We start from the raw sequence: 21,960 nt of genomic DNA on the forward strand, positions 1-21,960 counted from the left end.
TGAGGTGTCACTGGTTTTCTTTCCGGAGGGAGATGGGTGCTGAGATTTGGGGTTGGACTGGAGCGAGCGAGGAGCAAGGGCCAGGCTGTTCGCACAGGGAGCCACAGCATTCTGGGATGAGGGGGAAAGCAGAGGTTGAGACATGCTCCCAACCCCGATTTCCAGGCACCCCAAGGGCCACCTTGCCCTGAGGTGACCCAGCAGTGGGGTGGAAAAGCTGGGAAAAGTCCTTAACAAGCTGGGCCTGGGGCTTTGCTATATCATGGCCATCAACCTGCTGCAATGTGAGCAGGGATTGTTCTGTTCTTCCTGAGGCACTATGAAAGAGATGCTCCAGGGCACCACTGGCTCTGGGTGCTCACGGTGGCTCCTGGTGCCAGGTCTCCTGCAGCACAGAGCTGGTGAGTGAGGATAAAGGGGTTGTTGTGGGCCTGTAGGTCATGGGTAAAGCTTCTTTTACTCAGTGTGTTTCCTTTTTTCTCCTGCAAGTAAACAGCACATTGTTTGTTTAAAATCCCACCCAGGCCCTGGTTGATGTGTGTGTGCTGAGGTGTACAGTCATCAATGGGTATCGATGCTGAGGGAGGAAGCTGTGGGCTGTTGCTTTGCAGCACGATTTTACAGCACGGAGTTGTGGCTCTGCAGGGGACAGTCTCCAAGGGGTCAGCACAAGTGAGTGCATGCCTTTCAGCTGCCTTGGATGTCACTGCTGAGCATTGTGATGCCAAATGCAAGAGCCAGTAAAGAAATAATTTGGTACTACTTCTAGCAAAACTGCACTTCATTTGTAGGCTCTTTCTACCTACCAGTAGAAAAGCTGGGAGATGAACAGCTCCTGGGTTTAGTGGAATTTGTATTAATTTCCACCCTGTGTAAGCCCTTCCTACTTCTGTATGAGACCAGCTCCGAAACATACAGCTTCTCCACATTGCTGCCTCTTTCCTGACCCTCTCTCCTTTGCCCCCCAGTCTCCACAGTGTCTTGCTGTGTCTTGCCCCTTATTTCTTGGACCCTTTGCATTCGATGCGAGGAGTTCAGTATGCTGTGAAGTTGATGATGCCTGTCAGGGTCCTGGGTACCAAAATGCTGGTGCGCAGCCCCATGCCTGGGGTGGAAGACAGCAAGCACAGGTTTGGCTGCAGCCCAGAAGTGCAGAAAGAGCTGGCTGACAGCTGCTGCTTTAACATTGTACCAATGATGTGTTTGCTGCCCGCCCAAACCCCGGCAGCGGCGTAGGGTAGTGCTGCTGTGAAGTCTTCTGTGTCCAGCAAGCGGTGCTACCGCGCAGGCAGTGGGGACGTTCCGGGCGCTAGCTAGGTCACATCAGAGGTGTTTGCATGGGGACAGCGGCTGGGTATAGGCACTGGGAGGGGTTTTTGGCGATGGATGCCCTGCAGCTCTGCTGTGAGCCCATCCCCTGAGCAGGATGGCTGAGATGTCACAAGGGTGAATGGAGCAAGCTCCGTGAAACTGCTTCTTGAGCGCTGTGTGTGACTCTCTGCTTGTCCTCACCCTTGAGTGAGCAGTGCTGCGAAGGGTGAGGACAAGTGAAGGGGAGGCGAGCACTCGTCCTCCTCTTGGCTCATGCATGGAGAGACAAACTGGGTTGATTTGCTTTAGCTTGAGCGGGAGGGGTATGTATGTAGCAAACAGCCACGCAGCACCCCGTGCACCCTGTGCTGGGGGGTAGCTGGCTGTCCTCCCCTTCACGTGGGTCCCCTCCACGTGCCTTCCCAGGGCTCTGCTGCACTTACACGCATGTCCCCACCAGCAGCGCCAGGGATTGCCTCCCGCTGGCTGGCGGGGAGCCGGTGGCAGAGCTGGCTGCTGCCTGCCGGTTGTGCCGGGCTGGCTTTCCAAGGGACTGTCCCTCCTGGCATACAGGGTGGGCGGTGTTGCCCTCCTGTACCCCTGTGCTGCACCTGGCAGCGCTTGCCTGAGGGGACACGCAGGTTTTGGGGGACACTGGTGGCACTGGGCAGTCCCCATCAAATGCTGTTCATCGCTGTGTGAGCAGGGCTACCCTGGTTGTCATCTGGAGAGCGTAGGTGGCCAGCAGCACCTCACAGTGTGAGGTTTTGGATGGCCGGAGATCATCCAGTTCTAGCCCACCTGCTATGGGCAGGGATACCTTTCATTAGATTAGGTTGCTCAAAGCCACATCCAAGCTGGTCTTGAACACTGCCAGGGATGGGGCACCTGCACCTGTGCCAGTGCCTCACTCCCCTCATAGTAAAATAGAAGGATATGTGCTTTGAGGATTTTAAGGCATTTTTAGCAGCCTCCCATGTGTTTGGTTTTTGCAGTGTTTGCCTGTATACAGCATGCATCTGAGGGGAGCATTCCCACTCTCTGCTGCCAGGCAGGCAGGAGAAGTGGCTGAGGTTAGCTGCAGGCCCTGCCATCACTGGAGGTGTTCCTGCACCCAGTTTTGGGCTGATTGTGCAATGAAATCATAAGGATCAGCAAGTCGGGTGGTTTAGGCAAGGACAAAAAATGCCCACGTCAATGTATGCATTTTCTTTATCCACCCACATGACATTTTTTGTGCATTGGGGGTGGCCTCTAAAGCTGAACACAGTGATTTACCCAGGAACTAGCACTGGGGTTTAAAGCAGGTATTTTTGGTCATATTTGGGTTTATGAAAACACCAGTCTGCACCATCTTAAAAGAAAAGTTTCTTGTTTGGGGGTGGTTTTTTTTGTCTTTTCCTAGAAGAAAAAATTCTATTTTTAATAAGTAGCTGGTGTGGCCGAGAAGGTGGGAGGCAGCAGCACTGAGCCCTGCATGGCTGCTGAACATGGCGTGGCCACGGCGTGCAAGCTGAATGCATTCGACCCCCTGATTTTCCTGGCTTGAGTGGGAGAGACCCTCATGACCGGCAGAGCACCCCTCCATCCAACAATGGCTCTTCTAGCTGCACAGCCAAGTGCCCTGGGCTTCCCATGGCAGGCTGAGTGATGTAGCTGGCTGCAGGGCTTCTCCTTGGCACCTGTTTGCCTTACTGAAATGGGAATATCTGTGGAAGAAATGATCAGATGGGATTGTGTCTTCTGTGCCCCATGGATGGATTTCTGTGATGGTTTTCTGCACCTCTCCTGTGAAGTCAGGCTGAGAGAGCTGAGTTAGAGAAGGCTCCAGGGAGATCTTAAAGCAGTCTTATACCTAAAGGGGTCAATAAGAAAGCTGGAGAGGGACTTTATACAAGGACACATAGTGACAGGACAAGGGGGAATGGCTTTAAGCTGAAGTGAACCCACACTCTGTGCGAGTGGTGAGGCACTGTAACAGGTTGTCCAGAGAAGCTGTGTCGGCCCTGTCCCTGGCGCTGTTCAAGGCCAGGTAGGACGGGGCTTTGAGCAGCCTGGTCTAATGGAAGGTGTCCCTGCCTGTGGCAGGGCTTGGAACTGGATGAGCGTTAAGGTCCCTTCCAGCCCAAGTCATTCTATGATGAGAACTGCTGCTCACCAACTGTGGCCAGGAGAGTTTGTATTTCTCTGCCCTTTTCAATGGGGAGGAAAAACCTCTGATGGAATCGCTGCTGCCGTCAATCTGGACAAAAGAAATGTCTTAGCTGTGGGAAAACAGCCTCTGACCTCAGTGAAACCCCAAAATGGTACAAACCTTTTGAATGCTCTAAGGAATTTTTTATTCCATCTCCTTTTATTGCCATGCACTTCAATAGCAAATAACTTCCCCCCAGCCCCCCAGCACAGCCATGTTCTGGGAGGTTTATGGTCCTCCCAGCACTGCCCCAGCACTGCCCCAGCACTGAGTTGGGCACATAAAGTGCAAACATTACCATTCACCTGCATGGCACCCCCAGAATTCTCTATGGAGACCTTAAAGAGGGAGCAAATGGTTTGCAGTTCAGGTTTTTCTGTTTTCATACCCTGAAATACAAAGCTGCAAAGAGCTGGTGTTTTATTTTAGCAGGAGGTATCAGGTGTCTGAAGACAAGAGCTGAACCTGCAACTGGGGAGCAGAGGCAGTGCCTACCTTTTCTCTTGCAGACTTGATGCTGTTCCATGCACAGAGCAAAAATTAGGTTCATTATAGCATGAAAACTTTCAGAACCTTCTTTTTCAGAGTGCCTGGGTGTTAATGTGCAACAGGCATGTACTTGTTTGTGTGTATGTGGATACATAATGCAAGTATTTTGCAACTCATGTATGTACACAACAACAAATACCCAGTGCAAGCCAGTGGTTCCCTGCTGACACAGGCCTCTAGTGCAAATGGCAACTTTTTAAGCCCAAATTCCGGTATCTTTGTGAAGGGCCTGCTTGGGGGGGAGGTAGGCAGCCATTGCTGGTGCCTTCACCAGCTAGATGCCTGAGTGTTCAGGGACACTGATTTGACTTAGGCAGACAGCTCAGTTCCTGAGCTGGATGTGCAGGTTATCAGTGGGTACCTCTGCAGTGGACCTGGGCTGTCTGCCTGCTCTCCTCCTGACAATGGAGGCTTTGGGGGGGTTTATTTGAGCTGTTTTCCTCCTGTGTCTGTCATGTGGCTGTGTTTGAGGGTGCTCACACACAGATGGAGGCAGCAGCCTGGTGGTGGGACCAGTCCTGGTAACTCACTCAGTCTGGTGCGTGATTTCTTCCTCCTGAAAAAAACAAACCAAGCAAAAAACTAGAGGAAATATGATATACAGGTATTGCTCAGACACGTGAGGACCTGGGTGGTGGCAAGTGCTGGGATTTGTGATAACGCTGCGACCTTGCTGAGTTTCTGTACCCCAGAGTTCAGGCCACCTCAGAGTGCTTGCGTTGCAGAGCTACTTGTGGCCTACAGTTTGCCAGGCATGTGACTAGAATTAATTTCCTTTATCTGGTTTCTTGCCTCAGAAAAAAGAAGGGTAATTATATTAGATGTTAGTTGCAGAGGGCCAACATGCAAAGGTTGTGTACTGATACCTGAGGTTGATGCGTGGTGCGGTTTACATGTTTTCTCCTCCTGCTTTTATTCTAAAACTGACTGCTTGCAAAAAAAAAAACAAGCCCTATGCCAGGCTGATGTTGGTTTGTGTTTAGGTTTATGCCATGGGAGGTAAGGGAGGATAAGAGAGGGATTCTTATGCTGTTGCTGGTGCACCCTCTCCTTGCTCATCACTTTGCTCCCCAGTTTGTTACCCTGGCACACATGCTCCTGTCTCTAACAGCACATGGGGAGAGGTGGGAGCTGGGGTAAGCTCTGCCTCTGGTGCTTTCTCCCCTGGTTTTGGAGGTGCCATGGCCTCTGGGCTGCATGGCAGGGGTGCCCCTTTTCCTGGCTGCAGCAGCACCTTGGCCTCCACACTCAATGTGTCTTTCTGGCTTTGTTTTTCTTTACTTATTTTTGGCCCTGAGGTTTCCTTCCAGAATAGCTCCAGGGCGTGGAAATAGGCTGGTGCAGTCCCAACCACAGCCTCAGCCCTGCAGCGGGCCTGAGCAAGACAGGAGCACGCTGCTCCAGCACTTACTGCCCTGCCAAAATAACAATTACATTTGGACATAGGAGCCGTGTCAGCCTGCTCCAGGCAGGGGTGCGCTGACCGAGAGGTCTCCATGGGCTGCGGCTCCTACATCAAAGTCACAGGCAGTGCCCTTGCCGGGCCATGCTGCGTTCCAGCTCCCCCAGTTGCAGCACTGAGCTGGTGTCAGCGGCTGGCACAAACTGCACCAGCGCTGGGGCATGGGGTTGTCATTGTCTGCTGTGCGGCAGTGATGTACCTGTGCAGGGCTTTGGGAGCGGGCTGCCGGCCTGACCCCTGCTCACTCACCAAAGCGTGTAACGAGCAACGTGGCGGTGTACTTGTACACAGGGAAAAACTGACAGGGAAACCATTGCATTTGCACACATGTGCTGCATGCTGCACATCCGCCTTGTCATGGAGTCACAGAATCACCTGGATTGGAAAATGCCTTCAAGATCATCAAGTCCAACCATTACGTCAGGACTGCCATGTCCACTACTAAACCAGGTCACTGAGGGCCTCATTTTTTTAACACTTCCAGGGATGGTGATTCTGCCACTGCCCTGGGCAGCCTGTTCCAATGCCTGATCACCTTAGCAGTGAAGAAATAGTTCCAAATATCCAGTCTAAACCTCCCCTGGTACAACTTGAGGCCGTTCCCTTTTGTCCTATCACTTGTTACTTGGGAGAACAACCCCTACCTTTCTCCATCCTCCTTTCAAGTAGAGAGTGATAAGGTCCCCCCTGAGCCTTCTCTTCTCCAGACTAAGCCTGCCCACTTCCCTCAGCCATTCCTCATCAGAGCTGTGCTACAGGCCCTTCACCAGCTCTGTCGTCCTCTGGACCCACTCCAGCACCTCAATGTCTCTGTTGCAGTGAGGGGCCCAGAACTGAACACAGCATTCAGTGTGCAGCCTCACCAGTGCCCAGTACAGGGGATGATCACTGCCCTGGCCTTGCTGATACAGGCCAGGATGCTGATGCCCTCCTTGGCTGCCTGGGCACAAGCTGCTCATGTTCAGTTCTGTCAATCAGCACCCCCAGGTCCTTTTCCTTCGGGCAGCTTTCCAGCCACTCTTCCCCAAGCCTGCATCATTGCATGGGGCTGTTGTGGCCCCAGTGCAGGACATGGCACTTTGCCTTGTTGAACCTCATACCACTGGCCACAGCCCATGGATCCAACCTGTCCAGACCCCTCTGCAGAGCCTTCCTGTCCTGCAGCAGATCAACATTCCTGCCTATCATCTCAGTGTGACCCTGAAAAATGGGGTTTTGGTACTGGGGTTTTACACATCCCCTGGAGGCAGGTGAGCTGTTCCATGTTCTGTTTCTAGCTGCAAAGGCAAGTTTATTGTCATGAAGTGGCTCCAATCCTGAGATATGATACCTTTTAAAATGTATTTATTATTATTCTTTCAAATAGGAACATTTTGGGCGTGTTTGTCCAACTTCCCCGCATGGTGCTGTGAGGTTGCTGCTGCCAGTAGCCTGCACAGGCAGCACACACTCCCTGGCCCAGGGGCTAAATATAGGTCCTGGCAGGGGGAGCACTTCAGCACACGTTAATTATCCTTTTTAGGTGCTTTTTAGGGATCTTGGGTGAAATACACATTTTTTTACAGTCAGTTCTCTTTTTTTTTTTAAGCAGCCTGCAGCAGCAGCCCTTTAATTACATTAGAAATTGCCTCCCACCAGCACTCTCTGTTCCTCAGCTCTGATGAAGTTCAACCTCAAAGCTGGGCACATGCTCACTGCTCTCCTGCACAGGGCAGCCCATGGGGCAGTGGGAAGCAGGGCTGTCTGTCCTCTGCCCCCCATCACCCCTCCAGCCACCCCAGCTCCATGGGGATGGGGGATGCTGAGCCCCTCGTGATGCCAGTGCCTGTCTTTACCATAGGCTGCTGTGTTGGCATAGGAAAACTGCACAGCTCCTTTTTTTCCTTTCTTTTCTTTTTTTTCGTGGTGTGTGTGGGTTTTCCTGGCCCGAGGCGCCAGCCTAAAGCCACGGCCAGCTCCAGGCCTCCCTTGTAATTAAGGCTCCTCACAGTGACACAACGGGCTTTGAAGCCCCTGGGGCAGGCACTGCTGAGCCCTGCACCCCCAGGGATTGCATAATGGGCATACGGCCTGGCTTGATGGACCCCTGAGGGGGCTCAAGGGACCTCTCGACCCCCAAAAGCATGTGATGTGCGTGGTGTTTGGTCAGCAGTTAGCAACTTCCCACCATATACCTGCCAATGTGGTGATGAGCAAAATAAGACAAAATAACAAAAAACCTCCACTTCGTCTTTCTGGTCGTGACCTGGGAATTTGATTAACTGAAAATCCTTTGCTTCCTAATCAAATTCAGACTCAAACCGGGCTCCCCTGGATGTGGGTGAGGCTTTCGGCCTCTGATTTTGAGCAGAAACATGAGTGTTAGGGTCTTCCACCGCAAAGAGGATTTTTCTGCCCTAAATAACCAGGGTTTGATCACTGGCTAACCCGATCATGAATCGACCTGCATTTTCCAGCACTGCTGTTCCCTCTCTGGGGGTTGTAGGGCTGAAGGTATCAGGAGGGATTTGCAGTTCTCCTTGCCACTGCGGTAAGCAAAGCTGCACTCGGTGAGGAGTCATTTCCATGAGCTGCTGCAGCCCGGGCACATGCATGAGCAGGAAGGGGCCTTTGCCATTATCATCACATCACTCATGCACGAAAAATCTGGGAAAGAGGAAGCAGAGGTGCACTGGAGAGATAAATGGCTAAAATACCAGCAGGATACAGTAAATATAGGGAAACGATGTCTCTGCAGAGTTGAGTGCCAGGGGGCACTGCAGCATCCATGTGCCCCCCATCCCCTGCCATGAGGTGCAGGGCAGGAGCTCTCTGACCACTGGCTGTATCCTGGTACCAAGGTCCCTGCTGAGCTTTGGGCAGCCATGAGGGTGGAGGTTTTGCATCTTTTTTGCCCCAGGCAGTTATTCCGCTTTGCTGGGGACATGTACAGAGCCAACAGGTTTCAGCTGGGCAACACCTGACTATGCAGGGCCAGGCGGCCCCTGTAGGGGTCTGTGTGGTTCAGGGGGCTCGAGAAATGAAGCAGACCTGCATTCTGTAGCGTCACTCTAGCAGAAATGGCTCCCAAAAGGGGACTGGTAACACCTGTATCTAAGTCCCTTTTTCTTTCCCTGCCCTTCCTGAGGCCCATTTCACCTCTACAGACAGCCTGGAAAGTGATTTGTTTGGATTTAGCCTTTTTTTGTCTTTAATGGCTATGCCCAAGTGCCTGTGGAGCCAGGCCTTTGAGGTTGGTCTTTTTTGTCTGCTTGCAAAAACAGTGACAGAATTTCCCAAAAAGGGAGGCAGACACCCCCTGAGAACAGATTTCCCAATATTTATTTTCATTTAAACCCAGGGTGTTATTATACCCTCCGGCCTCCTCTCCTCTGGCCGTTGCTCTGAGGCCAGACCCTCAATTAAGCGGCACAGTGCAAACCTCCCCGGGTTGGCAACGCTGCGCCCGCTATGTTTGTGCACCAAATCTGCCGGCGCTCGAGTTTGGGGGTGTTCTGGTGCACACTGGAGGGCTGGCGTCACTCTGGACAGGGCGGTGACTGGCTGGGGGGAGGGGGCAAAAATAGACCTTATATCCCAGTGGGAAGCAGCGCGAGGAAATCAGTGCTGGCTGACTCCACAGGTAGCCATCGGTGCTGGGGCTGGGTAAGCTTGCTGCTGCTTTTCCTCTCTGGGTTGTGCATTGCTGCCTGCTGGTCCCTGAGGGGGACGGAGGGACTCGGCTTGCTGGTGGGGCTGGATGCTGCGTTTAGCCTTTTCCTGGGTCTGTGCCTTCATGGAGCACTTGGGTGGGGGGATGATCATTCAGAGCCTCGTTGCATGGCCAGGGAAGGTGGCATGTGGCCAGCTGTTTTCTAGCCTGAGTTAAACAAAGATGCGGAAAATTCAAGTGCAGATAAATTTGACAACTCCCCTGACCCCCCCCCCCCAAAAAAAAAACAAACTCAGCACAACTGATGGTGTGTTTAGCTGGAGGAAGAGTAGGAAAAAGGAAGGTTACTGTGCTTGACTGGTGCTGGGAGCATCCCTCCCTGAGGTGCTGGGGAAAAGATCAGGCGTGTTCCTTGCTGGGGACATGATGAAGTCAAGCAGGCTGGGTTTTGGTGGGGCTTAGGGAGTGCAACTCAGACCTGCCTAGAGCCAAGCCTTCCCCCCCCCCCCCCAGATATGCCTGCAGCAGGCTTCTTGCCTTTGTGCCTTTCCAGTGCTATTTTTGTCAATGCAGACTGTAGAAGCAATTATATTCATCTCTTTGCTTGCGTATTTATTTTTCCTCCATGAGGTTAGCTCTCTGAGGTGTAATTCCCATGAGCATTGCTCCCTGGGCAGACTCTGAGCAGGTTGCATGGCTGTGGGAGGGTGGCCACAGTGGGCAGCGCTCCCGCTGGCTGCTCCTGTTCCATCTCCAATGGGGATTGGCATTCCCCACTCACTTGGAGGCAATCGGGAAGCAGGTCCTGCCCAGGGAAAGCAAGGCATCTGCTACTGGGTGAAACTTACTTTTCTGGCTTCTTTCAAAACTAAAATGTAGATTTGTTCAAATACAAAAAGAAGGACTTGGATCTCTGAAGGGGTTGGGTGACCCCATCAAGAGGTTGCTGGAGATCAGCCTTTCTTCTCCCCACTCACCCATGTGGACGCAGACACCTGTATGGTTTGGGGTAGCTGGAAAGCAAGTCCTTGCCATGTTTTGCTGTTCCTAGAGAAAGCAGCCATGAGGACTGCCCTGGTCTTCGCCTGCCTGGTGGGGATAGCATGTGCCTTTTCGGTGAGTGCTAGGCAGTTGGGGGAGCACCCTGGCACCCCCTGGCCTCGCTGGGGCTGGTGTGGGACATCTGCCAACCAACCCTTTCCCCCAGGTCAAGAGCTGGCTGCGGCGAGCCAAGCTGGATGACTCAGAAGAAAACGCGGTAGGATGTCCCCCATCCCACATGCCCAGCCCCATGCAGTGCTGCCCTTGAGGATGTGAACGTTTCAGTCATTCAAGCCCCAGCCTAGTGGGATTTACCCCCTTCTTCTCTCGATAGGTGCTCAAGAGCAGGCATCGGTATTACCTGTACAGATATGCCTACCTGTATCCCCCACAGCAACGGTACCAGGTGGGTGCTTCAGAGAGGCCGCTGATGCTTCGCTGCCCACAGAATGTGGAGATTCTGACCCAGATGAGCTGGGGGCACGGTCTGCCACTGCCTTGCGGGGCAAGCATCACAGCTGTGATGCTAATGGAGATCCTCCAGTCTGGCTACCTATGGCTTGGTTTTCCATCTCCTTAGGGCAGTGACTCATCGGAGGAAGAGGGGGACGGCTCAGATGAGGAAGAGGAGGAAGGGTGGGTGAGTACAGCAAATCATCAGCCTGAAAAACAAATACGGGAATTTGGGGACTTTCTTTGGTTTTGTAGTCTCTGCTCATCATCTTTTGTGGCTGCTGACCGCCCACAGCCTTGCGCTCTGGATGAGACTGGATTTGCTACTCTAGGCTTTATTTGATTGTGTTTTGTATGTTTTCTCTTTTTATTTCCTTTCTAAAGAGGATAGGCATAGGATGCACCAACAACTGAGGCAAACTGTCTGGGTTTCCATTTTCGGTGGCTCAGAAAGGAGCAGGATAATCCAAAGGGCAGAAACAGGGAGGCTCACACAGGCAAAAAGCGCTGTTAGGGACTTCTCTTACTTTCTCTTTTCAGGGTGCACTGCCCCCATAGAGCTGATAATATTGCTGTGGGAAATACAGTTATGCTTTGCACATGCCTGTGTGAAGGCATGCAAACTGATCCTATATTGGGAAATGCACATCTGTACCAGCCCAGCTGGAAATGCTGCACCTGTCTGCTGGATCAACATGAAATTGGTACCACTGCATTTGAGAGGGTCACTCAGGCCCAGAATTAAAAGCCAGGGATTACAAAGGTGTCTTGTGCCCCACCAGGCTGCAAATGCTCACAAATAATTCATTAGTCTCAGGCACACAAGTGCTCTGAGACAGAGATCCAGCATACTCGGAAACCTATGTGTCAGGTGTAATCACCTCTTTTCTCTTTCCCCCCCAACTTTTTTTAGTGATTTGAATGCCAGTTTCAGGGGTCTTTTTAACAGGAGTGTAAGCCTGGGCATCTGGTCTTGAACTCCCCTTTGCAGGCCTGCCTGGGGCTGGGGTGCAGCATGAGGTGGCCTCTGTGCCTCCCTGCAATTTGCCCCTTTCTGCCTGTTGCTCTTTCCTACCACTGGGATCATTAGGGATAACTTCAAGTAGTGAGATGGGACAGCCGAAGGGGGAATTTCATACCTGAGGAAGGAATTAAGTGATACACATGAATGCAGCTGCATCTGGGGAAGGCAGCCTGCTGTTCCGGGCAGCCTTCTTTGTGTCAAGGGCAGCAGAGCAGTGGCTGTTCTGGAGCAGGGATGCAGGAGGTGGTCAGCAGGATAAATCATGATTAAAGTCCCCAAGGTCTTTACAAACTCCTCAGGTACATAAAGAGCATGATTATATTGGCTACTAGATGGGGGGCATCCCTGCTGCAGACCCACTACAGCTGGCTTCACCACGCAATCTGGTGGCTCCCCAGTGGAGAGGAAAACAGCCTGAGTTTTTTTCTGGCTTCAGATACACCCATATTTTAAGTGTCTGAGTTGGCCCAAAACACCAGGGTGAGCATCCTTGGTCTTGGCACATGAGCAATGGGGATTGCCCTGGTCAGGGATGGCAGTGACCCTATGTCTCCCTGCCATGCCTGGGTTCATTTGTTGGTGGCAAGGTGCTCCAAGGGCTATGGAGAGGGTGAGCTGCCCCACCAGTTCTGCAGTGGTTGCTCTAGGCTCTGTTTGAATTTGGGTTATTTATTTCCTCTTTTAGCAGCATGGACTGCCGTGCACCCTGCTGAGGGATCTGCTCTGCTGTGTGGTCCCTGGGGCTGAGTGGTGCTGGTGGCTTACTGCTGGTGGGACTGGGGCTCATGCCTCGCTGTCATGCTCTTGCCATCTATCTACACCTTGTGTGTAGTGTGTCTGCAAGTAGTGTGCCTGTGGCTTGCTTTGTTTGTTGGAAGCCAGGAGAGGTAACTTCAAAAGCAAACCTTTAGATGCTTCTTAAAGCAAAATGTGCAGCCAGAATGGGAACACCCAGCTCCAGCCACCACCGCTTAATTGCATGGCTGGGGTTGCCCTGCTGCAGCTTCTCGATTTCAGCCTGGGGCGAGACCCGTGGGAAAGAAGGAAACTCAGAGCAGTGCCAAACACTGTGCAGGAATGCTGTGTGCCCCTGTCACTGCTGGGGGGGGCTCTGCTGTGCTCCCACTGCTGACCACCCCCCCTGTTCTCTCCCTGTCCTTGCAGAAGCCATCCCATGGTGGCACCAAGGCAGACGGCCACCTCATCGGAGCAGCCCCTGGAGACAGCAAGGGTGGGCTGGGAGGAGACCTTGCATGCCCCCAGCAGGTGTGTTCTGGGGGGCTGGAGAGGAGCTCCCATGAACGGGGGTTATGTTCAATGCATGTTTGCTTGCACCCATGGGGTGCCCGGCACCCCTTTTCTGCTTGAGAGTCTGCTGTGCAAGATACCCATAGCTGGACCAAGCTGTGACCATTAACTTGTCAGGAGGGTGGAAGGGGCACCCCAAAAAGGCAGTCTTGCCATTCAAGGGATGGGGGTGATGCTCAGCTCTGCCCACACCTGCCCCATGTCAGTGTCACCAAAAAGCTTTAACCTCCCAGCACCCAACTAAAACTGTTGTTTTCCCCTGCCAGGGCAAGGGCTGCCAAGGGCCCCTAAAGGTGGGCAGGAACGGCACTGTGGGCAAGGGTGTTGACTCTGAAAACGAAGACAGTGATGAGAATGAAGAGGAAGAGGAGGAAGAGGAGGAAGAGGAAGAGATAGCTGAGAATGAGAGTGGCATCAATGGCACAAGCACCAACACCACTGAGGGAGCAGATGGACCTCATGTCAATGGCACTGCAGTGGCTGAGGAGGGCACTGGTGCAGCTGAGGAGGAGGAGGAGGAAGAGGAGGAAGAGGAAGAAGAAGAAGAAGAGGAGGAAGAGGAGGAAGAGGAGGAGGAAACTGAAGCCACCACCATTTCGAGCACCACCAACGAAGAAGGGCTGACCCAGGCAACCACCACAGGAGATGTGGCACCCACGTATGCCACCACAGCCGGGGAGCAGTGGGAGTACGAGGTGACAGTCGGGAGCCATGGCCGGGGGGACGAGGGCACCACCGACGGCAGCTATGGGGAGCAGGATGAATATGCCCGTGGGGACAGCTACCGGGCCTACGAGGATGAGTACGGCTACTACAAGGGGCACGGCTATGATGTGTATGGCCAGGATTACTACTACAGCCAGTGAGCTGGCCCCTCCTGCTCCATCCCACTCAGGAACATCCATCCGCATGCTCCCTGCAGCTGCCACATCCCAGAAGGAATGCTGGGCAGTTTGTGGCGTGCACTGGCTCTGTCCCATCCTTTTTTTGTATTTTACGAAGCAAAATGAAATAAAGCAACAGAACTGAGCTTCTTGGTGACAAAAGCTTTGCTGCCACATTCACTGGGGTCAGTAGGGCAGCACAACACTTGGTGGATTTGAGGGGCTGCAGATGCTCATGTTGCTCAGGGTTAAATCTTTTTATTCCAGCTCAGGTGCACACAAAAGGAGGGAGAAGCAGAAAGACTAACTAGGAATGCCTCTGTAGAGTCCCCTCCAGAAAATGAAAGGGCATTTTCAGGGTCACTACTGTGGGATTACTGCCATGTATTATGTAGAGTTGGCATGAATTTGCAATATGTGGGTGATGATAACTTTACATCTTCCACTCCTTGGTAGCATGCCTCCCGTAGCCTGACCACACACCAGGCAATATTAATAAAGGTAATGACGTTAATTTCTCTTTCCGTGCATCACTAGCTGTAAATGCACAGCCTGTAATGACAGCTTTGCTCCTGCAGCTGTGAGCCAGGCATGTGGGTCACACCAAAGCCAGGCACCTTGGACGTGTGTTTTGGACATGAGTGCTGCAGCCCAAAACAGTCCACATCTCTCCCTGCCACACAGTCTGATCCCCAGGGCAAGGCAGGGGTGTCACAGTGGCAGTGGTGCCTCTACTTGCCTCCTGTATCAGAGATGGGGATGCCTGGCTTGTGGTCCCCAGATCTCTACCCAGACTCACCTGCCCATGTGAGCATGGGCCCAGTCAACTGGGCATCAGCACCAGGGATGGGGAAGGACCAAATTCCTCTGGGTTCCAGGCAGGTACCCTCATTTATGAAAACTGACGAGTTATGGCAGGTACCGTGCTGTCCTTGCACTCCTGGAAGGGAAACCTGTGTTGAGCTTCCAGTATAGATGAACCTGTAGATTGAGTTTCTATTCTCCTTTGCTGGCTACTGTACAAAACCACCTCCACGTGCCAAAGCTGGGCTGCAGCTGCCAGGGTGGCAGGGGGTGCTGCCTGCAGGATGGGAGCCCACAGCCAGATACCTGTGGTGGCACTGGGGAGACCTGCAAGCTTTTGTGGTAGGGGAACCCCACTGTCCACATCCCCAGGGGTGCCCAAAGTCGTCAGGGAACCAGCAGGGACAAAGGGCCCTGGCACTGCTGAGGGCCAGGTCCTGCTCCCACAGGGCACATGGCCCAGTCCCATGTGCGTCAGTCCCCATGGGCACCTGGCCAAAGCTCTGCATCCCTGCGCCAAAGCGCACTGGCCGCTGCTCCAGCATCCACGGGGCTGCGTCTGACCGCAGCTCCCTGGCCTGGGGAAGGGCAAGTTTCCTCCTGGCCCTGAGATTTGCTCCCACCTGAGGATGGATGCTGATGTTTTGAGTATTTCTAGTGTTAATGCAATGGTTGTGCCCACTCCCAGGGTTTGGTCTGAGGCAGGGTGTCATGCAGAATGGGAGCTGTTGTCACCATCACCACCGTGAGCCACCTAGCCAGGCTGCCCACAGCATGGGCGACCCACCTTGGCATATGTATAAGTGACCAGCAATACCACCAAAGGTGCAAGAGTAGACTACATATGTTGTGCACATCCTTGTAGCACCTTCCTACAGCAAAGATGGGCTCGAAGAGATCTGTGCAAACCCTGCATGAAAAAAATACCTTTTTTTCAAAACCACTCTTCTATTTTGCACTTGCACCGGGCTGAGGTGCTCAACCTCAGGCAGGCTGAGGTTGAAACCCCAAAAGCAAGTGTCAGAAGCTATGGTGTGGTGGCAGCTCTCAGCTTGGCCAGCACTGTCTCACAATGCCTGTCGTGCCTGCGACCAGGACAAGCTCATTGTATCACCCTTCTGTTCCTGCAGCCCTGTCAGGCTTTCCCATGTCAGTCACAGTGAGCACGTTAAACCCCCCTGCACCCCATCTTATCAATAACCAGGCTGGACGTGTGCCACACTACGATCTGCGCTAATCATCGAGCAATTTCGCCTTCAGAACAGATATTTATAACTCATGCTTTCTGTTTATCCAGCCAGGTGGAACATTTGATAGCTGTCTTCCACCACAAACACATTTTTAGCTGGAAATTACTCCCCCTGGTTATCTGCGGGTGCTGCCAGCCCTGACAAATGTCCCTGGGCAGGAGCTGATTGGCTCTGCACACCCAGGGCCAACTTTAAATTTCAGCAAAGTGGACACAGCCTCCACGGTCTGCTGCTGGGACCTGCCTCCGACAGCAAAAGGTAATCTCCTTACCTGCTTTGCCTGGCCTGTCTCTCCACAGCCCTTCGGCTCTGCTCTCTCTGAGCAGGGCATCTTCTGCTTTCGCTCTGGGCAAGCCTTGGTGGGGACAGGGAGATGGCCCCAGCCTCAGCTATGCATATCTGTGCATTAGGCTCTCTTGAACCTACATTGCTTTGTACTGCTGATCCTTATGGAATCACAGAATCCTTGTACATGAATTCCCTTCTGATGTTTTCTGTAGCAGCTCTTGCATGGTTGAATATAATTTTTGGGCTAGACCTGCGAGCCCAAGCCAGGGTGGATGGGTGAAATGGGAATTATTAGCCAAAAGAGCTATTGTCTTCTGCCATTTATCTGTGCTGTTAGAAAACAGTGTGCAAGTGTCTTAATCCAGGTTTATGACTGTATGGCTTAGCCCACAGTGGTTGTGGTGGTCATTTATTGCAAATACCCACCCAAGGTGTTTTGACATGGCATGTTAAGAAGCTTTAACAGCTGGTGTTAAAGTACCCAGTCAGTGCTGCTGGCCATGGATGCATCCTCACCTTGCTGCTTTATGCACATGGTAAGAGCATTGCCTTTGCTGCAAGGAGTGCAGAGAGGCACAGTAATGCTGAGGGCCACTGCAAAGGCTGGGGAAAGCCAGGGTCACTGGATAACCCTGTGCTGTGGGAGGTTTTGGGTTGCTGCTGACTGGGACTGTTGGTTACCACAAGTTCCAGGAAGACAAACTTCAGTGATGCTTTCCTTTGTGTCTCCAGGAGCTGCTCAAGATGCAAACAGCCCTCGTGTGCCTGTGCCTGTGCCTGCTCAGCACAGCCCTCTCCATACCTGTGAGTATGGCTCTCTCCAGCTTCCCAATGTGCTGCTGAAAGCATGGGGTGTGCCATCCAGTGTGCCCCACCAGCAACAGGAAAGCACGAGTTGTGCTTCCACATAGCACTTCTGGGGCTTGGGTTGGGGGATTTGAGGTGCTGGCACAAGAAAAATGTATGTTATCACTGAGGAATATTAGTACTGAGGTGCCTGAGCTTTTGGCCTGGGAACAGCCTGAGCAGAGCAATGGGAAGGGAGGCACAGGGAGGATTCTCAGCTTATCCATGTGGGTAACAGCGGTCAGAGGGGTGCTTGCAGTTATATTCCAGCTCTCCTGAACTGAAATTCAGACAGATGTAACTGAAACAAAGGGCAAACTAAGATGAATATAATAGCAGTCAGTTTTCTCTCTATAACTGCTTCCCAATGTATTAAATACACAGCTAGAGTGAAAATCTGCTCCTAGTGAAGGCATGTTTTTCTGGCATGGTAAGGAGGAGGGAAGCCACATCTTCCCTGAGGGATGGGCGCCAGTTGTGTGTCCTTTAGCCCCCATGGCAAGCTAGCACAAGCAGGTCTGTTGTAGGGCAGCACTGGGGGGGGAGACAATAAATCAGCATAGGTTTGCTTTTCAGATAGGGGCACAAAAAAGAGCCAGGTAATACTCTGTTGTGTAACCAGGGCTGTAATCCAGCCTTTGACATTTACATTGTTCAAAAGCAGTAGAATAACTCCAGATTATTTAATACTCTGGGGTACATTTCTGCCCCTTTCAGCTGTGCTCAAGGCACTTCAGTGGCTGATTTTGCTGAGATTGGATGTGGCTCAGGGCCACATTCTCATGTAAGGAATGGCTTGGTGAGGCTCACAGGATGCTCCCACCTCCAGTTTCCTCATCCCTGAGGGATACACTGGCCAATACATCTCAAAAGATGCCAGGATAACCAGAGGAAGCCAGAAGCTTGTACAGAAACCTGGCTGTGGGGGCACAGCTGTTGCTGCTGAGTTTGCCCAGTAGACACTGGGAATCACTAGCAGTTAAACCAGCTTCAGGCTCTCATTGCAGCCAGATCCCAGACATAAGCTGCAATTTATTGTGGTGTGAGCAGTGCTCTGCAATGAAAATACCCTGCAGCATAATCCAGGGTATTTGCAGAGCAACGATATCCCATTAAAAGTAGCTGTATCATATTAAAAGCATGCTGTAGCAGGATTTGCGGTACTTTTCAGACCCTCAGAATGGGGTTCTGACTTTTCCTGCTACTGCTGGCTTTGAGCCAGTACCCCAGGTAGTGCCTTAGGATTTATGGGCTTATCAACAGTTTTCCCACCCTTCTCTGGACACCATAGCATGCCCATCACACCGGGCAGGGAGAGTGGCTAGCAGTGGGTGCTGGAAACTGCCTGCACACCAGGGCAGCTTTTGACACCTCAGCTCTCATTTGTGTTTTGCTGCTGACAGGTACCACCGCCACCGTCTGGGAGAGCTGCTGGGAACTGTGCAGGACAGCACCGGGTAGGTCCCCCCTGCCCCATCCGGACCCTATAGGGAAAAAACTGCTTGCACCTGAGCAGCCTTTATGAAGAGCAGGGGAGGTGAAAGGTGTGGTGTGCTCAGGCAGAAGAAGGGCTTCCTTCAACACCAACTGCTGATCTGCCCCTGCCCAGCCCCAGAGCATAAATGCTTGATATACCCTCAGGTGAGGTTGCAGAAGTCCCAGGCCCACTAAAACCCTGCTATAGGGTTGTTTTTGTCAAAGTGTATTGGTGTAAAATGCATCAGTAGCAAAATTCAGATGCGCAGTGTGGGAGAAAATGTCTGGTTTTGCCTATTGGAAGCCAGCTGTTGTCTTTCCAGCACTTTAGTCACCATAAGTCCCATCACTTAATGTCTGGTAGGACCATCAACCAGATTGTTCATTCAAACCATAAGCTACCCTGTAAAAATGAGCCCAAGGGAAAGCCAAACCCTGGAGATCAGCAGGCAAGCACCTGAATCCTACCCAGGTCCCTGGCCACAATGGCAGCTATAAGGTAGTGATAGCTACCTTCTCAGGGCTCCAGTGGCTGCTGGTAGGACCCTGCTGCAGTGCCACGTACAGCAAGGCAAGCTCTCGCCATCACATTTGCTAATAAAATTGTGGGGTTTGCTTCTTTTCTTCTCCACCAGATCCTGCTGAAAGGCTGCAATGCCAAGCATGGCTTCTACGTCTTCAAATACGTCTACTCGTTTTCAACACGGAGGAACCAGACACAGATAAAGGTGAGGAGGCAGCTGGGTGGCACAGCAGGACCCCAGCATGGCTGCAGTGCCCCATGCAGCTGGCAGGCACTGGGGCTGGCCCTGATCTCTCCCTTGTTGTACTGAACAGAAGGAAGAGGCCGACAGCCAGAGTGCCGTCCCCGGCCGTCAGCTGGGTGAGGATGATGCCAGGCAGGGGCTGACGGATGACGGGACAGCCCCAGAGCATGGTGGCAATGGCAGCATGGTTGTGGTGGAAAACGGGACCAGCCTCAGGCCTGAAAACCGCAGCACTGCAGGCACTGGCAGGGATGCTCACAGACCTCGCCCAGGCACTGGTGCAAGAGCACGCGGTGGTGTCGGCATGGCAGGTCCCACCCCAGCCAGCTCAGAGGGCAGCGGTGACCTGGATTTGGTGCTTGAAGTCGATGGTGGTGTTTCCATTGTCCCCCAGGAGGGTGGACGCTCTGGTGAGGCTGTGGCAGGAAACAGGTCCGGTGTCAGGAGTGAGGACAGGGATGTTGGTGCCCCTGAGGGTTATCCAGTGGAGGGGGCCATGACAGCTGGCAGGGAGAGGGCCCCTGCCACAGGAGGGGCTGTGGATGAGGGCAGTGGCGAGGCCACCATCCCTGTCCAAGGGCAGGAGGGTGCCATGCAGGGCCCAGGGACAGGAGGCGCCGCTCTTGCTTCCGTCACTGAGAAGACGGAGGATGTTCAAATTGATGCCAAAGGTGTGGATGAATACGCTTACATCCCTGACTCAAGCAGCATCACCATCACCCACGGGAAGGTGGGCAGCACACCAAGGGCCACCAGCTTCAGCCAGATCTCTCCAGACAAAGATGACGAGGTCAACATCTTCATTGGGAGGGCCAATATCCATGTGGGAGAGCAAGAAACTACCCATGCCAGTACCACTGTTGGCAGCAAGGACAATGGCATCCCCACTGCAGCAACCAGCAGGCCCCTGCCCAGGCTGGGTGTCACTGTGGCACATGATGGCAATGATGATGATGGCATCCCTTCTCACAGGCAGCCTGAAGGACTGACCACCACAGCCACTCCAAGCCATGGGTACAGCATCACCAGCAGCCCCAGGTATGGGCATCCTACAGGAGACAGTGAGGATGGTGCCACCACCATTGGTGATGGAGAAGGATCAGTGACCCCGGGCCCCTTGGGGTTTGCTGGTGGCGATGTCACTGTCCCTGCGAGTGCTGGCATTCATAGGAATGATGATGATGAGGCAAGAGATGAGCGGCAGAGATTTGATGGGAGGCCAGGCCTCCTGGCTGTCACCACCCCACAGCCAGAGGGCAACGAGGAGGCTGATGCCACCATCCAAGCCGAGGGAGTCGGCATCCGCGTGGGCACCACCGTGGCCTCCCCTGGGGTGAGCAAGAAGGACTGCACCACCACCCTGGAGACGGCTGGTGGCCATGAGGCAGGCGAGAGCACTGTGGCAGAGAGAGAGGGGAGCAGGGAAGTGGGGTCAGCCACCCCAAAGCCCCGCAGGGAGGGACAGCCTGGGGCAGGGGTGAAGGTCTGGCCAGGGGGAGCAGGGCTGGACAAGACCCCCAGGACAGACAAGGCACCATCCCCACGTGGCAAAGCTGGTGTCCAGGCACCAAGCAGGGCCCAGATGAGGGCTGGCAGCCATGGCAGCGATGACGGGGACAGGCTACGTCCCACCGCAGAGAGGGGCAGGGCCCCTCTGCCAGCAGGGCAAGGCAGGGGCAGTGTGGCAGCAGGGGAAGGCCAGGAGAGGGAGAGGGGTGTCAAGGCAGGATCAGCAGTGGTGGGGGCCGGGGCAGGCCGCCTGCCCATGCGCCATGGCAGGAGGCTGGGGGTCGGGGCGCCGGGCACGTTTGCAGCACTGGGGCGCAGCAGGCAGCTGGACCAGATGAAGCGTGCCGACGAGCTCCATGTCCGCGAGCAGGCCTTCTATGCCCTTGGAGGGGCGGGGGGCGGCCCCCATGGCCCCTATGCTAGCCTGGGGAGTGCTGACAGCAGCCAGTCCTCCGAGGCGGAGCGGGGCAGCCGCAGCGATAGCCGGCAGGCAGGACTGCAGCCCTCAGAGTGGGGAGCCCCCCATGACCATTGGAGCCGGGGGGCACTCTGAGGGGCTGCTGGTATTCCCCCTGGGCAGGCTCCAGCAGTGGAGCCGCGGGGTCCCATGTGTTGTCCCCCCTCCAGCATCCCCACTGTGGGCACTGCTCTTGCCTAGGCAAGGGGCACCGTGCATGTCGCTGTGTGGTGCTTCGCAATCCAGGAGCCAAAAATCACTGGTTCATGCAATCCTGCTGTTAACTGGAGGGAGACTGCATCCAGCGCTGTGACAGCAATGTATGGGTTTGCTGTGCTAGACAGCCATATAACAGCACTTGTGCTACACGGCATAGGGTAGCGTTGTTCATGCACTGATGCGAAGCAAGTTAATAAATGGTGAGAATAAGCCTCTGTCCTTGTGGTTTCATTTCCAGTCTAATGGAGGAATAAAGGCATTTCTGTAACTAAGGCTCTGCTGACTTTGGTGTTTGCAGGAGGACTTCAGGCAAATGCTTTGCCACCAGCAGCATGGTGCGAGGGGTCTGGTCACAGTATCACAGTATCGCAGTATGCTAGAGATTGGAAGGGACCTCAAAAGATCATCTAGTCCAATCCCCCTGCCGGAGCAGGAACACCTAGATAAGGTTACACAGGAACGTGTC

General features: G+C 53.5%; 2 protein-coding genes across 3 annotated transcripts; both read left to right on the forward strand.

Moving 5' to 3' along the window:
* The first annotated feature begins 332 nt into the window (after positions 1-332).
* On the forward strand, positions 333-13,860 carry IBSP (integrin binding sialoprotein). 2 transcript variants are annotated; one of them, XM_061350958.1, is made up of 7 exons: positions 333-401; positions 10,220-10,284; positions 10,376-10,426; positions 10,544-10,615; positions 10,790-10,849; positions 12,851-12,952; positions 13,261-13,860. In XM_061350958.1, the coding sequence occupies exons 2-7, from the start codon at positions 10,231-10,233 to the stop codon at positions 13,858-13,860; spliced, it is 939 nt and encodes a 312-aa protein (XP_061206942.1). In that variant the 5' UTR covers positions 333-401; positions 10,220-10,230. The 2 variants fall into 2 exon arrangements, with proteins under 2 accessions (XP_061206942.1, XP_061206941.1); XM_061350957.1 differs by lacking the exon at positions 333-401 and having other exon boundaries at positions 9,477-10,284.
* A 1,583-nt stretch (positions 13,861-15,443) lies between these two features.
* MEPE (matrix extracellular phosphoglycoprotein) lies at positions 15,444-21,726 on the forward strand. The gene is made up of 5 exons (XM_061350956.1): positions 15,444-16,190; positions 16,953-17,024; positions 18,470-18,523; positions 19,178-19,270; positions 19,380-21,726. The coding sequence occupies exons 2-5, from the start codon at positions 16,965-16,967 to the stop codon at positions 21,369-21,371; spliced, it is 2,199 nt and encodes a 732-aa protein (XP_061206940.1). The 5' UTR covers positions 15,444-16,190; positions 16,953-16,964; the 3' UTR covers positions 21,372-21,726.
* Positions 21,727-21,960: the final 234 nt, after the last annotated feature.

Source organism: Neopsephotus bourkii, unplaced genomic scaffold, assembly GCF_033783945.1.
Source record: "Neopsephotus bourkii isolate Nb327-2 ecotype Australia unplaced genomic scaffold, CSIRO-AGI_Nbou_v1 NB_547, whole genome shotgun sequence".
In the NCBI taxonomy this organism is placed as follows: domain Eukaryota; kingdom Metazoa; phylum Chordata; class Aves; order Psittaciformes; family Psittacidae; genus Neopsephotus; species Neopsephotus bourkii.